The sequence below is a fragment of the Eumetopias jubatus genome, unplaced genomic scaffold, assembly GCF_037043125.1.
Source record: "Eumetopias jubatus isolate StellerSeaLion01/CBP00866 unplaced genomic scaffold, mEumJub1_p1.0 scaffold_6, whole genome shotgun sequence".
Taxonomy (NCBI): domain Eukaryota; kingdom Metazoa; phylum Chordata; class Mammalia; order Carnivora; family Otariidae; genus Eumetopias; species Eumetopias jubatus.
In genome coordinates this window covers 3,086,111-3,101,578 of record NW_028274812.1, presented here as the reverse complement: position 1 = coordinate 3,101,578, position 15,468 = coordinate 3,086,111, and the positions used below count along the sequence as shown (strand labels likewise).

Sequence of the window (15,468 nt, the reverse complement as noted above, 5' to 3'; positions counted from 1 at the left end):
CGCCGGGCGGCACACCTTGGCCGTGGGAACCCTGGAACTGTGGCCCAGGCGGCAGATGGAAGGTGTGATGACCTCGGTGCCTTCCTAGGAGGGCAGACCCGGGACCTAAGGGCTATCCAGTTTTTCCTAAACCTCTAATAATAGATCAAATAATTCAGACCTAAAACAAAACTACTGTGAACCAAGCCTTTGTGGCCTCGGGGAAAAGCATTTTCTAGTAAGAAAATAGGGGAGGTGCCTAATGACGCTTTGTGGGAAACCGGTTCAAGAACCTGCCCCCTCCCCGGCCTTTACGTCTGGTGGTTCTCTGAGGGGGGAGAAAGGCTCACAGAATTATAAAAGCTTCTGAAATAAGGTTACATTTTAAGGTCTGAACACAACTGGAACAAGCTAAGGAGTTACACTCAGAATGCCGCATGTTGTTTTTTGTCTTTTTGAGGTGGTGTAGTTGGTTGAGACGGGGGATCAAGGGAACAATGAAATGTGTCTTCTTACTGAGATCTGGCCGAGGGCCGCAGGTGCCCCGCACCCAGCGAGGGCAGCGGGGAGTCTTGGGCCGGCTTGGGGGCACCCCCGGTGGGGCCGGTGGGAGGACGCCGAAGGCCACACGCTCTCCCCCCTCCTGCCCGGGCAGTGGTGCCGAGCCTGTCCCGGTTTCATTTAACAAGAGGCGCACAGCCCCTCCCTCGGCACTGCGCCCCTCCTGTGTGCACGCACCCCAAGGGAAACATTAAATGTCACTGCAACATCAGGTGAAAAACAGAAACACAAAAGCAACACAAAAGCACAGTTTCTACAAAGTGCATGGCTCCCTGGTAGCCCACCTTCTGGCTCCCCTCCCGGGCCCCTCCCGGCCCCCTCCCGGCTGCATGGGACTGAGAGCACACCTTAAAGGGAGGGACTGAGCTCAGGGTTGTCAGGGCTCACGGATCTCCCGCGGACCAGAGAGGGGAAGGCAAACACAGCAAAACCACTGCTTTGGGAAAGCACAGGAGGCTGACGGAAGGCCGCGGCCAGACGTCAGGCCCAACGCGCTCTGGGAACCTGGGCGGCCTTGGCGACAGCTAGAACCAGCGCGGGAGCATGGAGCCTCAGCCCTGCAGCCCTGGCCGTGGGGGGAACAAGGACACAGGGCAGGGGGCACAAGCTCTCGCTGGCTCCTCCCCAGGTACGTGCCATTCTTGTGAAAAGAGGCTCCCCAGGCGAAGACACCGCCTGCCGGTTCTGAGCTCTTCCCCCCGCGGGTCCGTGACCCAGAGAGAACACCCAGCACCTCAGTCAGAGAGAAGGGCGATGGGACAAGGGCTCTTTGGATCATTAGGAGGGGACCTGGCGTCTACTCTGGGTGCCATGTGCCGACCCTGTCCTTCCGGCAACCCCAGACCGCAGAGGCCAGCCCCTCCCGGGGAGGCTGTGCCGTAAGCTGGTCAGCGCATCCGCCCACCCGAATCACTAGCACGCGTGTGTCGGAAACCTGACCCAGTTACTGGCTTTATCATTGGGAAAAAACCTCTCTCTCTATAAATATAAGCCATGATCGTAAAAGACCTATGGGGTCTGAAGGAACCCTACAGGCATCGGGCGTGGTGGTGTGTGGTGAAATGAGTCTGTCTGGCTTTGCTCGGGGTAAAGAGGTGGCAAGGCTGGCACAGCAAGGCGTGGGGAGGTCACCGGTCTGGATCCAATCCCGGCTGAGCGAGCAAGCGTGGAACGAGCAGAGGCACCTGGGCTTCCGAGTCGGGTGTGGGCACCGAGGCAGCGCCCGACAGCCCAGGATGCTCGGCAGGGCCTGCTCGTGCTATAGCCTCGTGGACGTGAGTCTCTTCATGCCCCTGCGCTGAGCCAGGCCGGACGACAGCACGGGCTCCAGCCGCGGGGCCTGCGGAGCTCTGTTCAGAGCCAAGTAGGTGGCGGCCATGGCACCCTGGGAAAGAAGGGAAAGGGCAGCTGACCGCGGTGCCCACCCCCTCCCGAGTGGGGGCCTGGGGCCTCTCCGAGCTGTTCTCTCCCACGCACAGTGGGGCCTGCAGGACCCCGGGGCCAGGTGTGCCCTGAGCTCGCTGTGTCCGGCACACTCTGCGTCCTCCTAAATAATGGCGCTTCTGTTCTATTACCGTCCCACACCCGCCTTGGATGGTGCGTGTGACTTGAGATGTTTCAGACTCGCAGCAGAGCCCCAGGATGAGGTCACGCGAGCCCTGCTCTACAGCCTGTGACCGCACTGGCTGGGTCTTAGGAGATGGGCTTTACCCTCCAAGGACGGACCCCGAGACCCGGGAGTGCTGTGGTCTCCGTCCTCCCCACGGAGCTCCACGCCGCCTCTCGCCAAGCACGCAAGGCAGAACCTGCTTGCGCCTGTAGTGTAGACCCCCAGCCGTCGGGATGTCTGTCAGTCCGTGTGGACGGCCCCACAGGTGCGGGTGCGTCACGACCGAGGTGGCCCGAGGCCATTGTCTGGCTGCAGTTGGGCCTGATGACGCCTGGCTTCAGTGACTCTGATCACAGCCGTACCACAAGGTCAGACACTGCAAGGCTGGGATCGTCAATGGCAAGGGCCTCCCAAGACCCAACAGTTTAACGAGCAGCTGTTCTGTCGCTGAAAACCTTTCCATCCCTGGGCACGAGACTATCTCAGTGACACCAGCTGCGTCCCGGCCTTTGTTCCCTCCCGAGCCCTGTGTCTCTGTCAGGCCCTCCAGGGGTCAGGATGCTCCATGGCACGTGCGCTGGGAAGTGTCTCAGGAAAATGGAGTGAGACGGTCGCGGCGTGCGCCCTCCAGCCCAGCCCAGTGCCCCCGCTCCCGGGGATCAACTTTTCCTGAGGCCCAGCTGCACCCAGCCACTTGGTGGGCCTTTCTGGGCCACAACAGGAGATTTGAGGAGGAGTGACAGAGACAGCTGGCTCCAGAAGCCTACAATGCTTACAGTCTGGGCCTCTACACAGAAGTCTGTGGACCTCTGCTCTAGAACCGAGGGCTCTGGCACCTTGGATTGGTGCAGATGCACGACTCCCTCCACCTCTCTCTCTCCCTGCCTCCCTCTCTCCACCCCCATCTGTCTGTCTGTCTCTCCTACTTTGTCTCCCTCTCTCCTTCCGTGTCTGTCTCTGTCCCATATGTACGCATGTGCCTGCGCACGTGCGCGCGCGCGCACACACACACACACACACACACACACACTGAAGCTGCTCAAGATTGTTAACAGAAGTTGTAACTTATCAGAATTTTGTGTGTGATTGCTTGTATGTGAAGAAATGGGTAAAAGTAAATTAGGAATACCTGTTTGTGCCTCTTACTGGCTCGCTATCTGGTTCCCACACATGGTTTCTTTAGGTTATTTTAAGGGGGATCAGGGCAACCTTCCTGGGCCCCCCACCCCCAGCATCTTGCTCTCTCATGACTCCCTGTCCGCACCTTCACCAGGTGGACGTCTTGTCTGCTGAGCTGGTTTTGGGACAGGTACTCTCTGTTCACAATCCACGGGTGTTTTAGGACTTGAACGGCCGTCAGGCGCTGATGAGGATCCACATGGAGCATCTTGGACACGACATCCTATAAGGGAAGACAACAGAAGCCTGTTCGAAGAGCCTCCTGCGCAAACCTTCATTCCCTCTCACGGCAAAACCTCGCCATTGTTCTGATTCTCTGCACTTGGGGGTCAAATGTTTATTTTCAGCCTTAAAAGTACGTGAATGATTTTTGAATTTTAATTATCATCACCTTGGTGGCTCACCTCAGGTTTATATCATGTTAAAGATTTTACATGCAAGGAGAAATCAAATGTACAAATGTTGAATGGTGCATGTAATTTACTGAACTGCTATTTTAGTAAAAATGATATCCTTCCAAAGGGAGAAGCTAGGTAACGACTGTCCCACAGACATAAACCAATTATGACAATGCATGTAGTGACGCTTTTATTAGCACTGTCCACAAACATTTGCTACAAATCAGCACCAGCCACAGAACTGTCCATCTGGAGCCATTACGAGGGTCCAAGGGGCTAATGTCCCATGGGGTGATTTTCTTGTGTGACTGTAAGACAATCACAATAAAGATTCTTATGACTGTGGGTTAAAGACAAAGCTCCTCTTCACATTCACACATGGCATGACACGCACATGCGTGTGCACACACACACAATTACAACTGTGATGTGGATCTGAATGGCATTCATGAGGCCGCCTGCGCATGCGTGATACACCTGTTCTAGAGAGAGTCATCGGGATCGTCGTTGGGGGAATGAGGGCCAATATTACTGTCCCTGTTTTGCAGGTGACATTTATAGTGATCAAACAATTGTCCAAGGAAGAGCCATGATGAGAATCCGCGTTTTCCTGACAGGCTGCTCACCTTCCTCTGGTATTCCCGTGGCATTTCACAGGGAAATACGGGAGTTAGCATACGTACATGATATGATGTACTCAACAGAATTTCTGGTCATAAACCACAACAGAGAAATACTATAGACTAATCCAATATCCTTTTTTGAATAGAGAAATCAAATGCCTTTTACTATTTGGTAACACTGATCTTAGTAACTTCTTGAAACAACTATCTCCTAAAGCAGGATTGTTCCCATTTCCATGGGTAAGACTGAAAGCAGAGAGACCTGTATTGTTTGCTCAAGATCTCATAGTAAAGCAGTGTTTCTATGCAGTGCCAGCAAGATGCACTGTAACAACACACAAATCCATAGACTCTGTCTGATTTTGGAGAACCGGAGGTTTTGTTGTATGTTTGGTGAACACAGAGAGGGGAAAACGCATGGGGCAGATGAGGCAGAAGATATGGTGGTGAAGAGGCAGGAAGAAGTCGTCAAGGTCCCAGGAGGCAGTGAAGCCCTCTGCCTGCAGCAACAATCCTGGTACTTGACTTGATTGCTTTCCTGACACCTTCTCCCTGCCCCCCACTCCCGCTTCCAAGGTCCCCTCAGAAACCACCAGCACCCACGTCCTGGTCTACTTTGGGGACCAGAACTAGACAATGTCTATACTTCTTTGAGACAGAGTGGGTAGATGGGAGCACTGGGAGCGTCAGGGTCTGACACACGGGAAGTGCTCGCTAGAGGCCCGCTGCCTTCTCCTCTGCCCTCACCTCTGCCATGACCTCCATCATCACCTCTGCCACCTCCTTCACCATCCCCTCTGTCCTCTCTTCCACATCTCCTCCACCATCATCTCTGTCATCTCCTCCACCATCACCTCCATCATCTCCTGCACCATCTCTTCTACCATCACCTCCACCATCTTCTCCACCATTGTCTCTGCCACCTCCTCCATCATCTTCTCCGTCCCTTCCACCACCTCCTCCATCATCTTCTCCGTCCCTTCCACCACCTCCTCCATCATCTCTGTCATCACTTCCACCACCTCCTCCATCATCTTCTCTGTCATCACTTCCACCACCTCCTCCATCATCACTTCCACCACCTCCTCCATCATCACTTCCACCACCTCCTCCATCATCTTCTCTGTCATCACTTCCACCACCTCCTCCATCATCTTCTCTGTCATCACTTCCACCACCTCCTCCATCATCTTCTCTGTCATCACTTCCACCACCTCCTCCATCATCACTTCCACCACCTCCTCCATCATCTTCTCGATCATCACTCCCACCACCTCCTCCATCATCCTCTCCATCATCACTTCTATCATCACCTCCACCATCCCCTCTGCCATCTGCTCCATCATCTTCTCTACCATCTCCTCCGCCATCCCCTCTGCCATTTCTGTATGAGGTCACACAGTGATGATGATGGCAGTACTAGTATCAGAACCCCGATGGTCTACTCCTCTCCCAGTCACTTTATGGCAACACAGGAAATAGACTGAAGCTGCTTCTTCTGAGTGGTGGTGTTATCACTGACTATTTGATTAGAGAGGAATTGATGATCTCAACCGAAAAAGACTAAGTCTGATGTCTCTTTAAACAAAGTTGGTCACAAATAGTGAAGCTGCAGGGAAGCCTCAATGCAAAGAGTTTTAAAGTAACAGAAATACACCTCTGTCCCAGAGTTCTTCTTCTTGATCAGTCTGTGATCATTCAGGGCACTCAGTTTGCAACATCACTAAAACTGTGATAGTTAATTTTATGTGTCACCTTGGCTAAGCCACGGTCCCCTGTGTTTGGCCAAATACCAGTCTAGATGTTGCTGTGAAAGTCTTATTTAGATGAGATTAACATTGAAATCAGTCAACTTGGACTAAAGCAGATGACCCTCCATGATGTTGGTGGGCCTCATCCAATCAACTGAAAGCCTTAAGATAAAAAAGACCAAGGTTTCCCGAGGAAAGGGAAGCCTGCCAGCAGATGGGCTTTGGACTCAAGCTGTAACACCAACTCTTCCCTGAGTTTGCAGTCTATGGACCTACTCTGTAGATGTTAGACTTATCAGCCTCCACAATCTCATGAACTGATTCTTAAAAACAAATCTTTCTTTCTCTGTATCTATGCACATCCTATTGATTCTGTTTCTCTGGAGAACCCTAGTACACCAAGACAGTAGAAAATGTGAAAAGTACTGTAAGAGACTTTTGCAAAAAACCATTCTTTTTTTTTTTTAACCGAGAAACTAAAAAAAAAAATCTATGAGATAAAATACCTGAGTTATTTATATGAAAGGTATCCTCTAGCTTCCTCACAAATACAACGGTTAATACAGAATCTCCACACCTGGGAAGAAAGAGTGCTGGAAAACACTCACCTTCGCAGCATCAGAGATTGAGTCCCAGTTCCCCCCAGAAAGGGCGTACTTCCCACTGCCAATCCTTGCCAGAATCTCCTCAGGAGTATCATCTGGTCCGTTTGCAAATGGGGTAAATCTGTGCAATGAGAGAATGCCTGGTATGAATTCTGATTTTATGGCCTACAGTAAAGTTCACAGCTTGATACTGCCTCTTTTTGTCGTTGTTGCTTTTTTTTTTTTTTTTTTTAAGTAGGCTCCACATCTAACATGGAGCCCAGTGTGGGGCTTGAACTCACAAACCTGAGAGCAAGAATGGGCGAGATCAAGAGTCAGATGCTTAACCGACTGAGCCACCCAGGCACCCCTGCCTCTTTGTTGTTAAAAAAAATAGCTCTTTCTTTGCCATTACGCTCCAAATTCAGGAGTCATGGGAAAGCGTCACTTATTTCTTATGCTATGTCCATCTTCCTAAGTTGGTCATTGGTGTAGGTCGATAAGGCAAGTGTAGAAAACTCTAGGGCCCAAGCACGGGCATCCGTGGACCCTTCCTGGCTCCCCTGGTGACCGAGTGTTTCAATGGTTGGCTCGGTCATTCTGTTTCCATGGTGAGACTGTGGTATAATGGAGGAGAACCTGAGATTTGAAGTCTGAGAGACCTATGGTTGGTCTATTACCAACTCTGGTTCTCTGATAAATTAATGTTTTAAGATTAGATTGCACAATGGGCAGAATAATACACTCACAGGGATCTACATGGACACATATAAGATGCCATCCGCATCTGCCCCACTGTGAATGATTCCATCAGCTCCCAACATTATGCAGGGCATGTCGATACATGCCTGCTAGAAAAGGAATTCTATGTGATCCTCACGGCACTTCCTTTAGTGGCCGGGTTGGTGATCTGAGGTTTACGGACAGACAACGTGAGTATCAGAAGAACCGCAGGGCAATCCAACGGTGTGATGTCAGGAAGGTCCGGGACGCCTTCCCTGCTGCTGTGGTCCTCAAGGCACGGCCCCAGGCTCACGAGTCCTCCCCCTTTCACTACAGACACTGGTCACTCACTTATCACGCGATGCCTCATTGAGGCCACAGGAAAAACAGGCTACTGTCACTCATTCTTACGAGGGCCTTTTGTCCATTTTATTACGGTGAGCAGGACTGGGTGGTCTAGAGCTCTTTTTTCCTTCTGTGCAAATCCTTAATAAACTTAAAAACATAGGTCCCCCTGGGGTTCTTAGGATCCTCGACCTTTAAGGCTGGAAGCCTTGAATACCACACAGTGTCCTCTTCTCATTCAAAGGTGAGGGAAGTGAGGCCAATAAAGGTCAAGGAGTCCAGGCCAGAAACAGAGCTGGTGAGGGGCAGATCTCGGACTGGAAGCAGATGTGCACACAGCAGACCCAACCCTCCTTCCGTAAGGCCGGCTGTCCCATCTGGCGGCCACACAAGTCAGTCACCTGCTTTTACCTGGCTGCCTTTCTTGAGGTGCTCTTTGACCACGAAGCCTTTAGGGGTGCTTCTTAACTCAAGAGGATGTTTTTAAGAGAAGATGTTGCGACCCCTTGAGGGGGTGGCCTGGTGCTGGGAAGAATGTGGACAGGTGGTCAGAGGCTTGGGTTTTTTGTTGATGAGCTGAGTTCTGTGCTCCAGTTCCCTAATTCTGGAGATAGAATTTAAAGAAAACATGTGGCCAACTTTCTTAATCCCTGCTCTTTAGTTGTCCTGAAAGGGCTGAGGAGGTGTTTACCCAGGACCTGTGAGTGTGCGTCCCTGCCCGTGGCACCGGGGCAGGGCCGACCCTGGGCTGAAGGGACAGCCCCTGAGATGTCTGCCTCAGGATGTCTCGGGCACACATGCCATCGCACGCTGACACTTATGGGAGGGTGTGCATTACCCCGCCAGCATGGTGTACAGCAGGGTCCCCAAGCTCCAGATGTCACATGCTGCGTCGTAGCCTTGCCGCTTCAGGACCTGGAGGGGGAAAGCAGATGACAGATGAGCTCTTGGGGTGAAGAAAGTTCAAGTTCACAGGGTGTTTTTCTGATGTGACCATGAGCTGGACAGGTGGGAAACAGGGGGATATCCTTTATTAACGCCAAGTCAACCATGATGCTCTGCAATAGGATTCCCCAAAGACCCGTGCACACATGGGAATCACAGCTCTTGCTAGATACGTGACAGATAGCTTGGAAACACTTAATTTTTAAGGCAGGACTTTAAAAAAGTTATGGCAAAGTATACGTAGCACAAAACTTACCATCTTAATCAGTTTTAGGAGCACAGTTCAGTTGTTCAATGACCTCCATCCATCTCTTTCCTCTTGCAAAACTGGAACTGTCCCCATTACACAGTCACTCCCCACGCCCCCCTCCCCCCCCAGCCCCTGGCTCCCACCCTCCTCCATCCGTCTCTGTGGATTTGGCTGCTTTAGGACCTCATATGAGTGGAATCAGACAGTAATTATGCTTTTCTGCCTTGCTTATGATGTGCCCGAGGTCCATCCATGCTGTAGCATGGGACACAATTTCCTTCCTCTTTAAGGCCAATTTTCCTTTGTATGAATGCACCACATTTCATTCATCCATTCAGAATGGGTGGTGAACACATGGGCTGCTTCCACCTTGCGGCCATTGTGAATAATGCTGTTGTGTACATGGGTGGGCAAACAGCTGCTCTTGTCTCTGCTTTCAGTGCCGTTGGGTATTGGCCTTACTGCATCACATGGTAATCCTGTGTTTAATTTTCGGAGGAACAGTTAAAACAGAAGAATTTTCATGTGTCCTAGGATTACATACTTCAACGGAGGGCAATCCTCTGATATATTTATAGCTGAACAACAGTAAAGGGAGCAGCATAAATACTCATGGATTACTGTCCATTACTGGATTTAGCATTGACCTGGAGTCAGGAGAGCTGGGTTCAATTGTCTTAGACACAAGGGCAAGGATGCCATCTTTCCACCATTGTATCACTGATGCTGTGTGCTGGGCCAGCAGCGTGGTCGTTTAAGCCCGAGCATCACTAGCTGAGTGACCTTCAAAAGTCACTTGAACACACTGAATCTGTTTTTGTTTTTTAATCCATTCGGTGTGGCTAATAGTATCTACCCTGTGTACCTCATATGGCATATGAAGATAAGAGTAAAAGCTATTGGTAAAAGTGCTTTGTAAATGGTAAAGTAATATACCAATTTAAGATACTCTATAATCGCTACAATCAATACTATCAATGTTAATATTGATCAAGTAAGGCAACAAAGAGGCTTATGCGCAGATTATGTTAAAGGAGGCTACAGATAGCATCTGGGTAAACCTGAAAGTGGCTTCACAGCCCACCTGTGTGGGCCCCGTGCCCACCCATATCCTGGTTCAGCACCCTGCTGCCTTCCTTGCGACCGATGGCAGGGGCTACCTCTCGGTTTGAAGACCGACTACCACGTGCCTGGGGACCTCCTTTTTTTCTCTTCTCTTTCTTTTCTTTTCTTTTCTTTTCTTTCTTTCTTTCTTTCTTTCTTTCTTTCTTTCTTTCTTTCTTTCTTTCTTTCTTTCTTTCTTTCTTTCTTTCTTTCTTTCCTTTCTTTCTTTCTTTCTTTCTTTCTTTCTTTCTTTCTTTCTTTCTTTCTTTCTTTCTTTCTTTCTTTCTTTCTTTTCCTTCCTTCCTTCCTTCCTTCCTTCCTTCCTTCCTTCCTTCCTTCCTTCCTTCCTTCCTTCCTTCCTTCCTTCCTTCCTTCCTTCCTTCCTTCCTTCCTTCCTTCCTTCCTTCCTTCCTTCCTTCCTTCCTCCTTCCCCCTTTCCCTTTCCCTTTCCCTTTCCCTTTCCTTCACTCCACGCCGAGCATGGAGCCCGATGTGGGGCTTGAACTCACGACTCTGAGCTCAGGATCTGAGCTGAGATCAAGAGTCAGACACCTCTTTCTTTGGACTTGCTGTGCGCCTCATTGCAGCTCTGGTCCAGTTTCACCAATAGCCAGAAGGATCTGCACAGAATCCAATGTCTGTTCTCCTTCCTGACCCCTCTTCCCACCAGCCACGAGTCTGTCCTGCTTTAGCAGCCTCTCAGGTTTTGTTGATTACTTAAAGCAAGAAACTGAGTTTGCCTTCATAAACATATCAGTGACTTCAGAGCCTAACGAAACCATCCCCAGGGAGCCTGAGAAGGGCCAGATGTACAAGATGGTGCTGCTGAGATTCTCCAAGGCTCTGGATGCGGGCCAAGAGCCCTCCCGCGCAGAACACTACAGGCCCTCAAATTAAATCCCACAGCGCTGGCTTGCTTCTGCCATGAAAAACAGTCTGGAGCAGAACTCTGGCACAAGGGGAATCCACAAAAACAGTCTCCCCCTGGCTGTGTAGTTGTAGGTAGATTTCTGATCACAGGTGACACAGGTGACCCATTAGCTCCCTTCCGGGCGATATGACAAACTGCCCGCATTATTTCTCAGTAACTCCCAGCAAATACGCGGAGCTGATCCAAATGGTCTACTGCATGGTAACAATTTTACATAAAAGCATCACCGTTAAAAATTTTACAAATAGGAGAATGATAAAATAACTGTGTTTGAGCAAGGTGGCTGGTTCTTTTTTGACTCATTTCTCTTCTCTAACATGACTGCTGAACTAAATCAAGGTGACTCCGAAGTACCAAACGATCCACGGCTCGGAGCTCTTACCTCCGGGGCAACGAAATTTGCTGTGTAGCAGGGTGTCATCAACAGCCCGTTCTCAGCTCGAAGCTGCTTGGCAAACCCAAAGTCACAGATTCGGATGGATTCAGGGTTTCCAGACTCATCCATATACAGTATATTACTCGGCTTCAGGTCTCGATGCACCACCTGGAAAGGCAGTGGGCGGGGTTGAAGCAGGAAGCGGAAGGGGGAAGCATTCAGAACATAAGGGGTTTTTTGGGATTATGTCCCTGAGCAGGTCCTGCAGCTGGAAGCCGGTCCGCTCAGATTCTATGTTCTTTAGGGCGGGGCTTCCCTCATCTCTTGCTCTCGTATTGACACTCAAGTAAATAAGAAGCCACCCCAAATGAGAGAATTATATACAAGGAATGTTGCGCTGAGCTCAGGTGACGTGCATGAAAAGATTTCTACAGGTTGACGTTGACTGTGTGCCCAGAACGCTCCAGTGCTGTGAAGGGCTCACGAGAGAGCGAGGCAGACATGCAGCCTCTGTCATGGGGCAGGTGACTCGTGGGCAGCGATCAAGCGATCGACAGGAGCCCTCCCTGCACCTGTGGGGGAGGGAGGCGCAGGGCGCTCCGAGCAGGAGGGATGGGGGCGGCGAAAGCCATTCTGACATCTCAAAGCAAAGCAGCTCTTTGGGGGCACACAGCGATTTCGTCTGATGGGGACAGAGGCTGATTGTGAGCACACGTGGGTGCCCTCACACAGCCTGGAACCTGCTGTGCTGTTAAAACTCAGGGGCAGAAGATGGAGGGAAGTTGAAGGGACACACACGGGCAGAGGCCCTGAGGGCAGGGGAGCAGGAGAGTTTAGGGCCAGGCCTATTACCTCCCTCATTAAATAGAAGCCAATCTGAAAAAACCATCATCCCACGGGTTTCCTCTAGAGTTTGCTCTGGGAAAATGCTTCGCACTCCCAGACCACTGGGTGACCACAGAAAGGCCTGTGGTGTGGTCCTGGAGGAACATCCTCCAGTTCGGAGGTGGCTGCATTTTATTGCATTTTATTTTATTTTATTTTTTTAAAGATTTTATTTATTTATTTGATAGAGAGAGACACAGCGAGAAAGGGAACACAAGCAGGGGGAGTGGGAGAGGGAGAAGCAGACTATCCACAGAACAGGGAGCCGGATGGCAGGGCTCGATCCCAGGACCCTGGGATCCTGAACTGAGCGGAAGGCAGATGCTTAACGACTGAGCCACCAAGGCGCCCCGGTGGCTGCATTTTAAATGTTCATGACCAAGGGGCAGGGCGGGCCATGGAAGCGCTGTCTGCTTCGCGGGAGGTGCCGAGCGATGGTCTGGAAGCAGACAGCCAGGCGGGAACCCCAGCTCTCCACTCTCTCATGTGCAACCAGCCCTGGGCAAGATGCCTAACCGCCCTCTGCTCTAGTCTCCCGGTCTGTGAGCGGGTGTAATCCGGAGCTCCGGGCTGCATGAATGAAGGGCACAGAGCAGCACCTGGAACCCGGTGAGGGCCTCGGCCAAGCGAGCTCTCACTGTCTCTGTCCTCTGCAGGATTCCTTTGTATTGGCTAAGGATTCAGTTGTAAATAGAGCAACAGGTCCTGTTATCCAGCCCAAATACTTTTTCTCTATAACTGGTCCAGGTAAACTTAATTTCCCTACTAGCTGTGGCACAGTATGTGTGCAATGATCTCAGACATGAAGGGGCGGCGGTGATACAGAAGGAAGTCAGGACAACGGGGGTCCCCGGCTCTGGAGCCAGGGAACTCTCTCCTGGTCTGGTCTCTCCTCTTATGTCGTCCGTGTGGCCGCAGGCTGCTTACCCCCTGGGAGTGGAGATAGTCCATGGTCTTGGTGATGGTGCAGAGCACATCGCTGGCCTCCCGCTCCGAGAAGTAGCGCTGCCGGAGGATGCGGTCCAGGAGCTCTCCGCCGCGCATCAGCTCCATCACCAGATACACGAACTTCCCATCGTCGTAGACCTGGGGGGCGGAGAACAGAGCATGCAGTCACCCTGGCGGCCTCCACACCGCCCCCGCCCGCGCAGTCCTGCCTGTCATGGGGGAGAAGGGCAGCCCTGGAGGCAGCCCCGGCTAGGGCAGAGGCTGGGGGCTCGGTGCTCCCCCGAGTGTGAAAATAGGGCTCCGGGTGAAAGTGAATGAATGGCCATTCCAGTCATACCCGATGCGGAGCTTAGGGAAAACCAGTTTTAATCATCTGCTGCAAAGCAGGGAATGAGTCAGCGAGGCCAGGAGCTTGCAAGGGTGAGACGTCAGCTGACATGACTTGTCCTGATCTGGGCCCCCGACCCCCTCTGCCATGGAGAACTTCAGAGGTGGAGCTGGGGCTGTGGGCCCAGAGCCGAGCTCCTCAGACTTCAGTGTGCACAGCCCGGGGGTCTTGTTAGCAGGCCTGGGTCATGTCCAGCCGGCCCCAGGAGCCCTCCGTCCCGCTGCACCGTGGACGAGCCTCAGAGCCGCCAGACCCCAGAGCCCAGCAGGGAGGGGAGGCAGAGGGAGAGAGAATCTGCCGTTTGCAACAGCGCTCTTATCTCAGGAAAGCAATGGAAAAAGAGAGCTTTGTCACACCCCCTTCACTCTCATGAGCTTAAACAACAGCCCCACACCCCTCTGCTCCGCTCTTTCCATGACATGCTCGTGTGGGCCGCAATCTCCCTGCACGCCAGTGCCTAGGCGTTTGGAGGACCTCGTGGAAACAGGGCCAGCACCTAAACACGAGTAATTGTTAGCTTACGAATCAGTGAGTTTCCAGAACAATTCACTAAAATAATTTGCCTGACTCTGAGCTCAATGCAAGATGTAAAGTTGATTTTGGTGTATTTATTTCCAGTTTATGCCTGAAAAAAAAGCTCTACTTTTGAGAATGGACATACGATGGCATCTTTGGCCCAGAATCACTTACCCCAACATAATGAAAGTGGTTTGAAAACTTAGAAGTTTTCAAATGAGCTGATTTCTGCTTGTGCATCTTAGCACATGAAAAAACACCAAAACGGCCGGAGGACAGGGCAGCACCATGGAGGTGCCTGGGACCCAAGGGGAGAAAGCTGGTTCACTCCGCATGGGTTAACACAGGGACTTGTTTCACACTTTCCTCCGAGGTGAACTGGCATTTTGCAGTCCCCCTGCTCCAGGAATTGACGGGGCCCAACGGGAAGTCGAGGCAGTCCCCAAATCTTGAGGGTTTGGGTTCAGGATGCTGCAATCATTCTGGAATGTGAGGGTGAAGGTGGCGAGGAGACAGCTCTGTGTCCGCTCTGGCTCCCGACACCACAGCCCTGGGCTCTGTGCTGGGCTTTCTAGGGGCTGGACCCCTGCCCCCTTCCCTCTCCCGCGCTGGGGACCACTCGTTGCCCAGCAGAGGCAGAGCAAGCTGGGAGGAGTCCCACGGCCAGGGCTTGGTCTGAGGTCTCAGATCCGACCCAGCCCTGTCTCAGCCACTCCAGACTCTCCGTTTCTGCTGTGTTTAGGAATGGCACCGAACAATAACACAACCGGATTAGAATTTGCACCAGCTTCTTTTCCTCCTTTATATTCCACGTTACCCGATTTGGGAGTGTGGTGGCGGGGAGGGGGCTGCTGTCCGAGGGACAGGAACTCGGGCAGCCGCCGGGGGATTTTGAGGTACACGCGGTGGGGGCCGGCTCCAGCACACCCTCTTGGGGGCGGCAACAGTGGCTGAACCGTGAAGAAGGCCAGCACCAGACCAACGCCAGCTTCGGTGCCAGGTGAAGAAACGAGAGCACGAGCAACATCATTGCTGCATGAACCCACTTACATCTTTGAGGGTGATGATGTTCGGGTGCTGCCCGTACCTCAGGAGAATCTCGATCTCTTCCGAGGGGTCTCTCTTACTCTTATCGATGATCTGGAACAGGCAGAGCATGTGACGTGAGGCTCTGGGATGGCATCAGCAGGCTCGGACACTTTCTGCCTCCTCCCCCTCCTCCCCCTCCTCCCCTGCAGCTCACGCTCAACCAGGATAAGTGACAGTTGCCTAGAAGTTCATGGCAATCCTCTTTCCCAACTAGCCTAAGAGTGACATTTACAAAAACCAGGCACAAGGGGCGCCTGGGTGGCTCAGGCGTTAAGCGTCTGCCT

The 15,468-nt window shown here is 51.9% G+C and overlaps 1 protein-coding gene across 6 annotated transcripts in view; it reads right to left on the bottom strand.

Moving 5' to 3' along the window:
* Window positions 1-343: 343 nt before the first annotated feature.
* Window positions 344-15,468, bottom strand: part of RPS6KA2 (ribosomal protein S6 kinase A2) — a 292,856-nt gene continuing 277,731 nt past the window's right edge. For all 6 annotated transcript variants that reach the window (XM_028103238.2, XM_028103240.2, XM_028103241.2 and 3 more), the window contains 7 exons: window positions 15,146-15,235; window positions 13,171-13,329; window positions 11,365-11,526; window positions 8,591-8,667; window positions 6,709-6,826; window positions 3,414-3,551; window positions 344-1,924 (listed from right to left, as the gene is read on the bottom strand). In XM_028103238.2, the coding sequence (XP_027959039.1) occupies window positions 1,799-1,924; window positions 3,414-3,551; window positions 6,709-6,826; window positions 8,591-8,667; window positions 11,365-11,526; window positions 13,171-13,329; window positions 15,146-15,235 (870 nt within the window). In that variant the 3' untranslated portion in view covers window positions 344-1,798. The remainder of the gene's footprint in view (window positions 1,925-3,413; window positions 3,552-6,708; window positions 6,827-8,590; window positions 8,668-11,364; window positions 11,527-13,170; window positions 13,330-15,145; window positions 15,236-15,468) is intronic.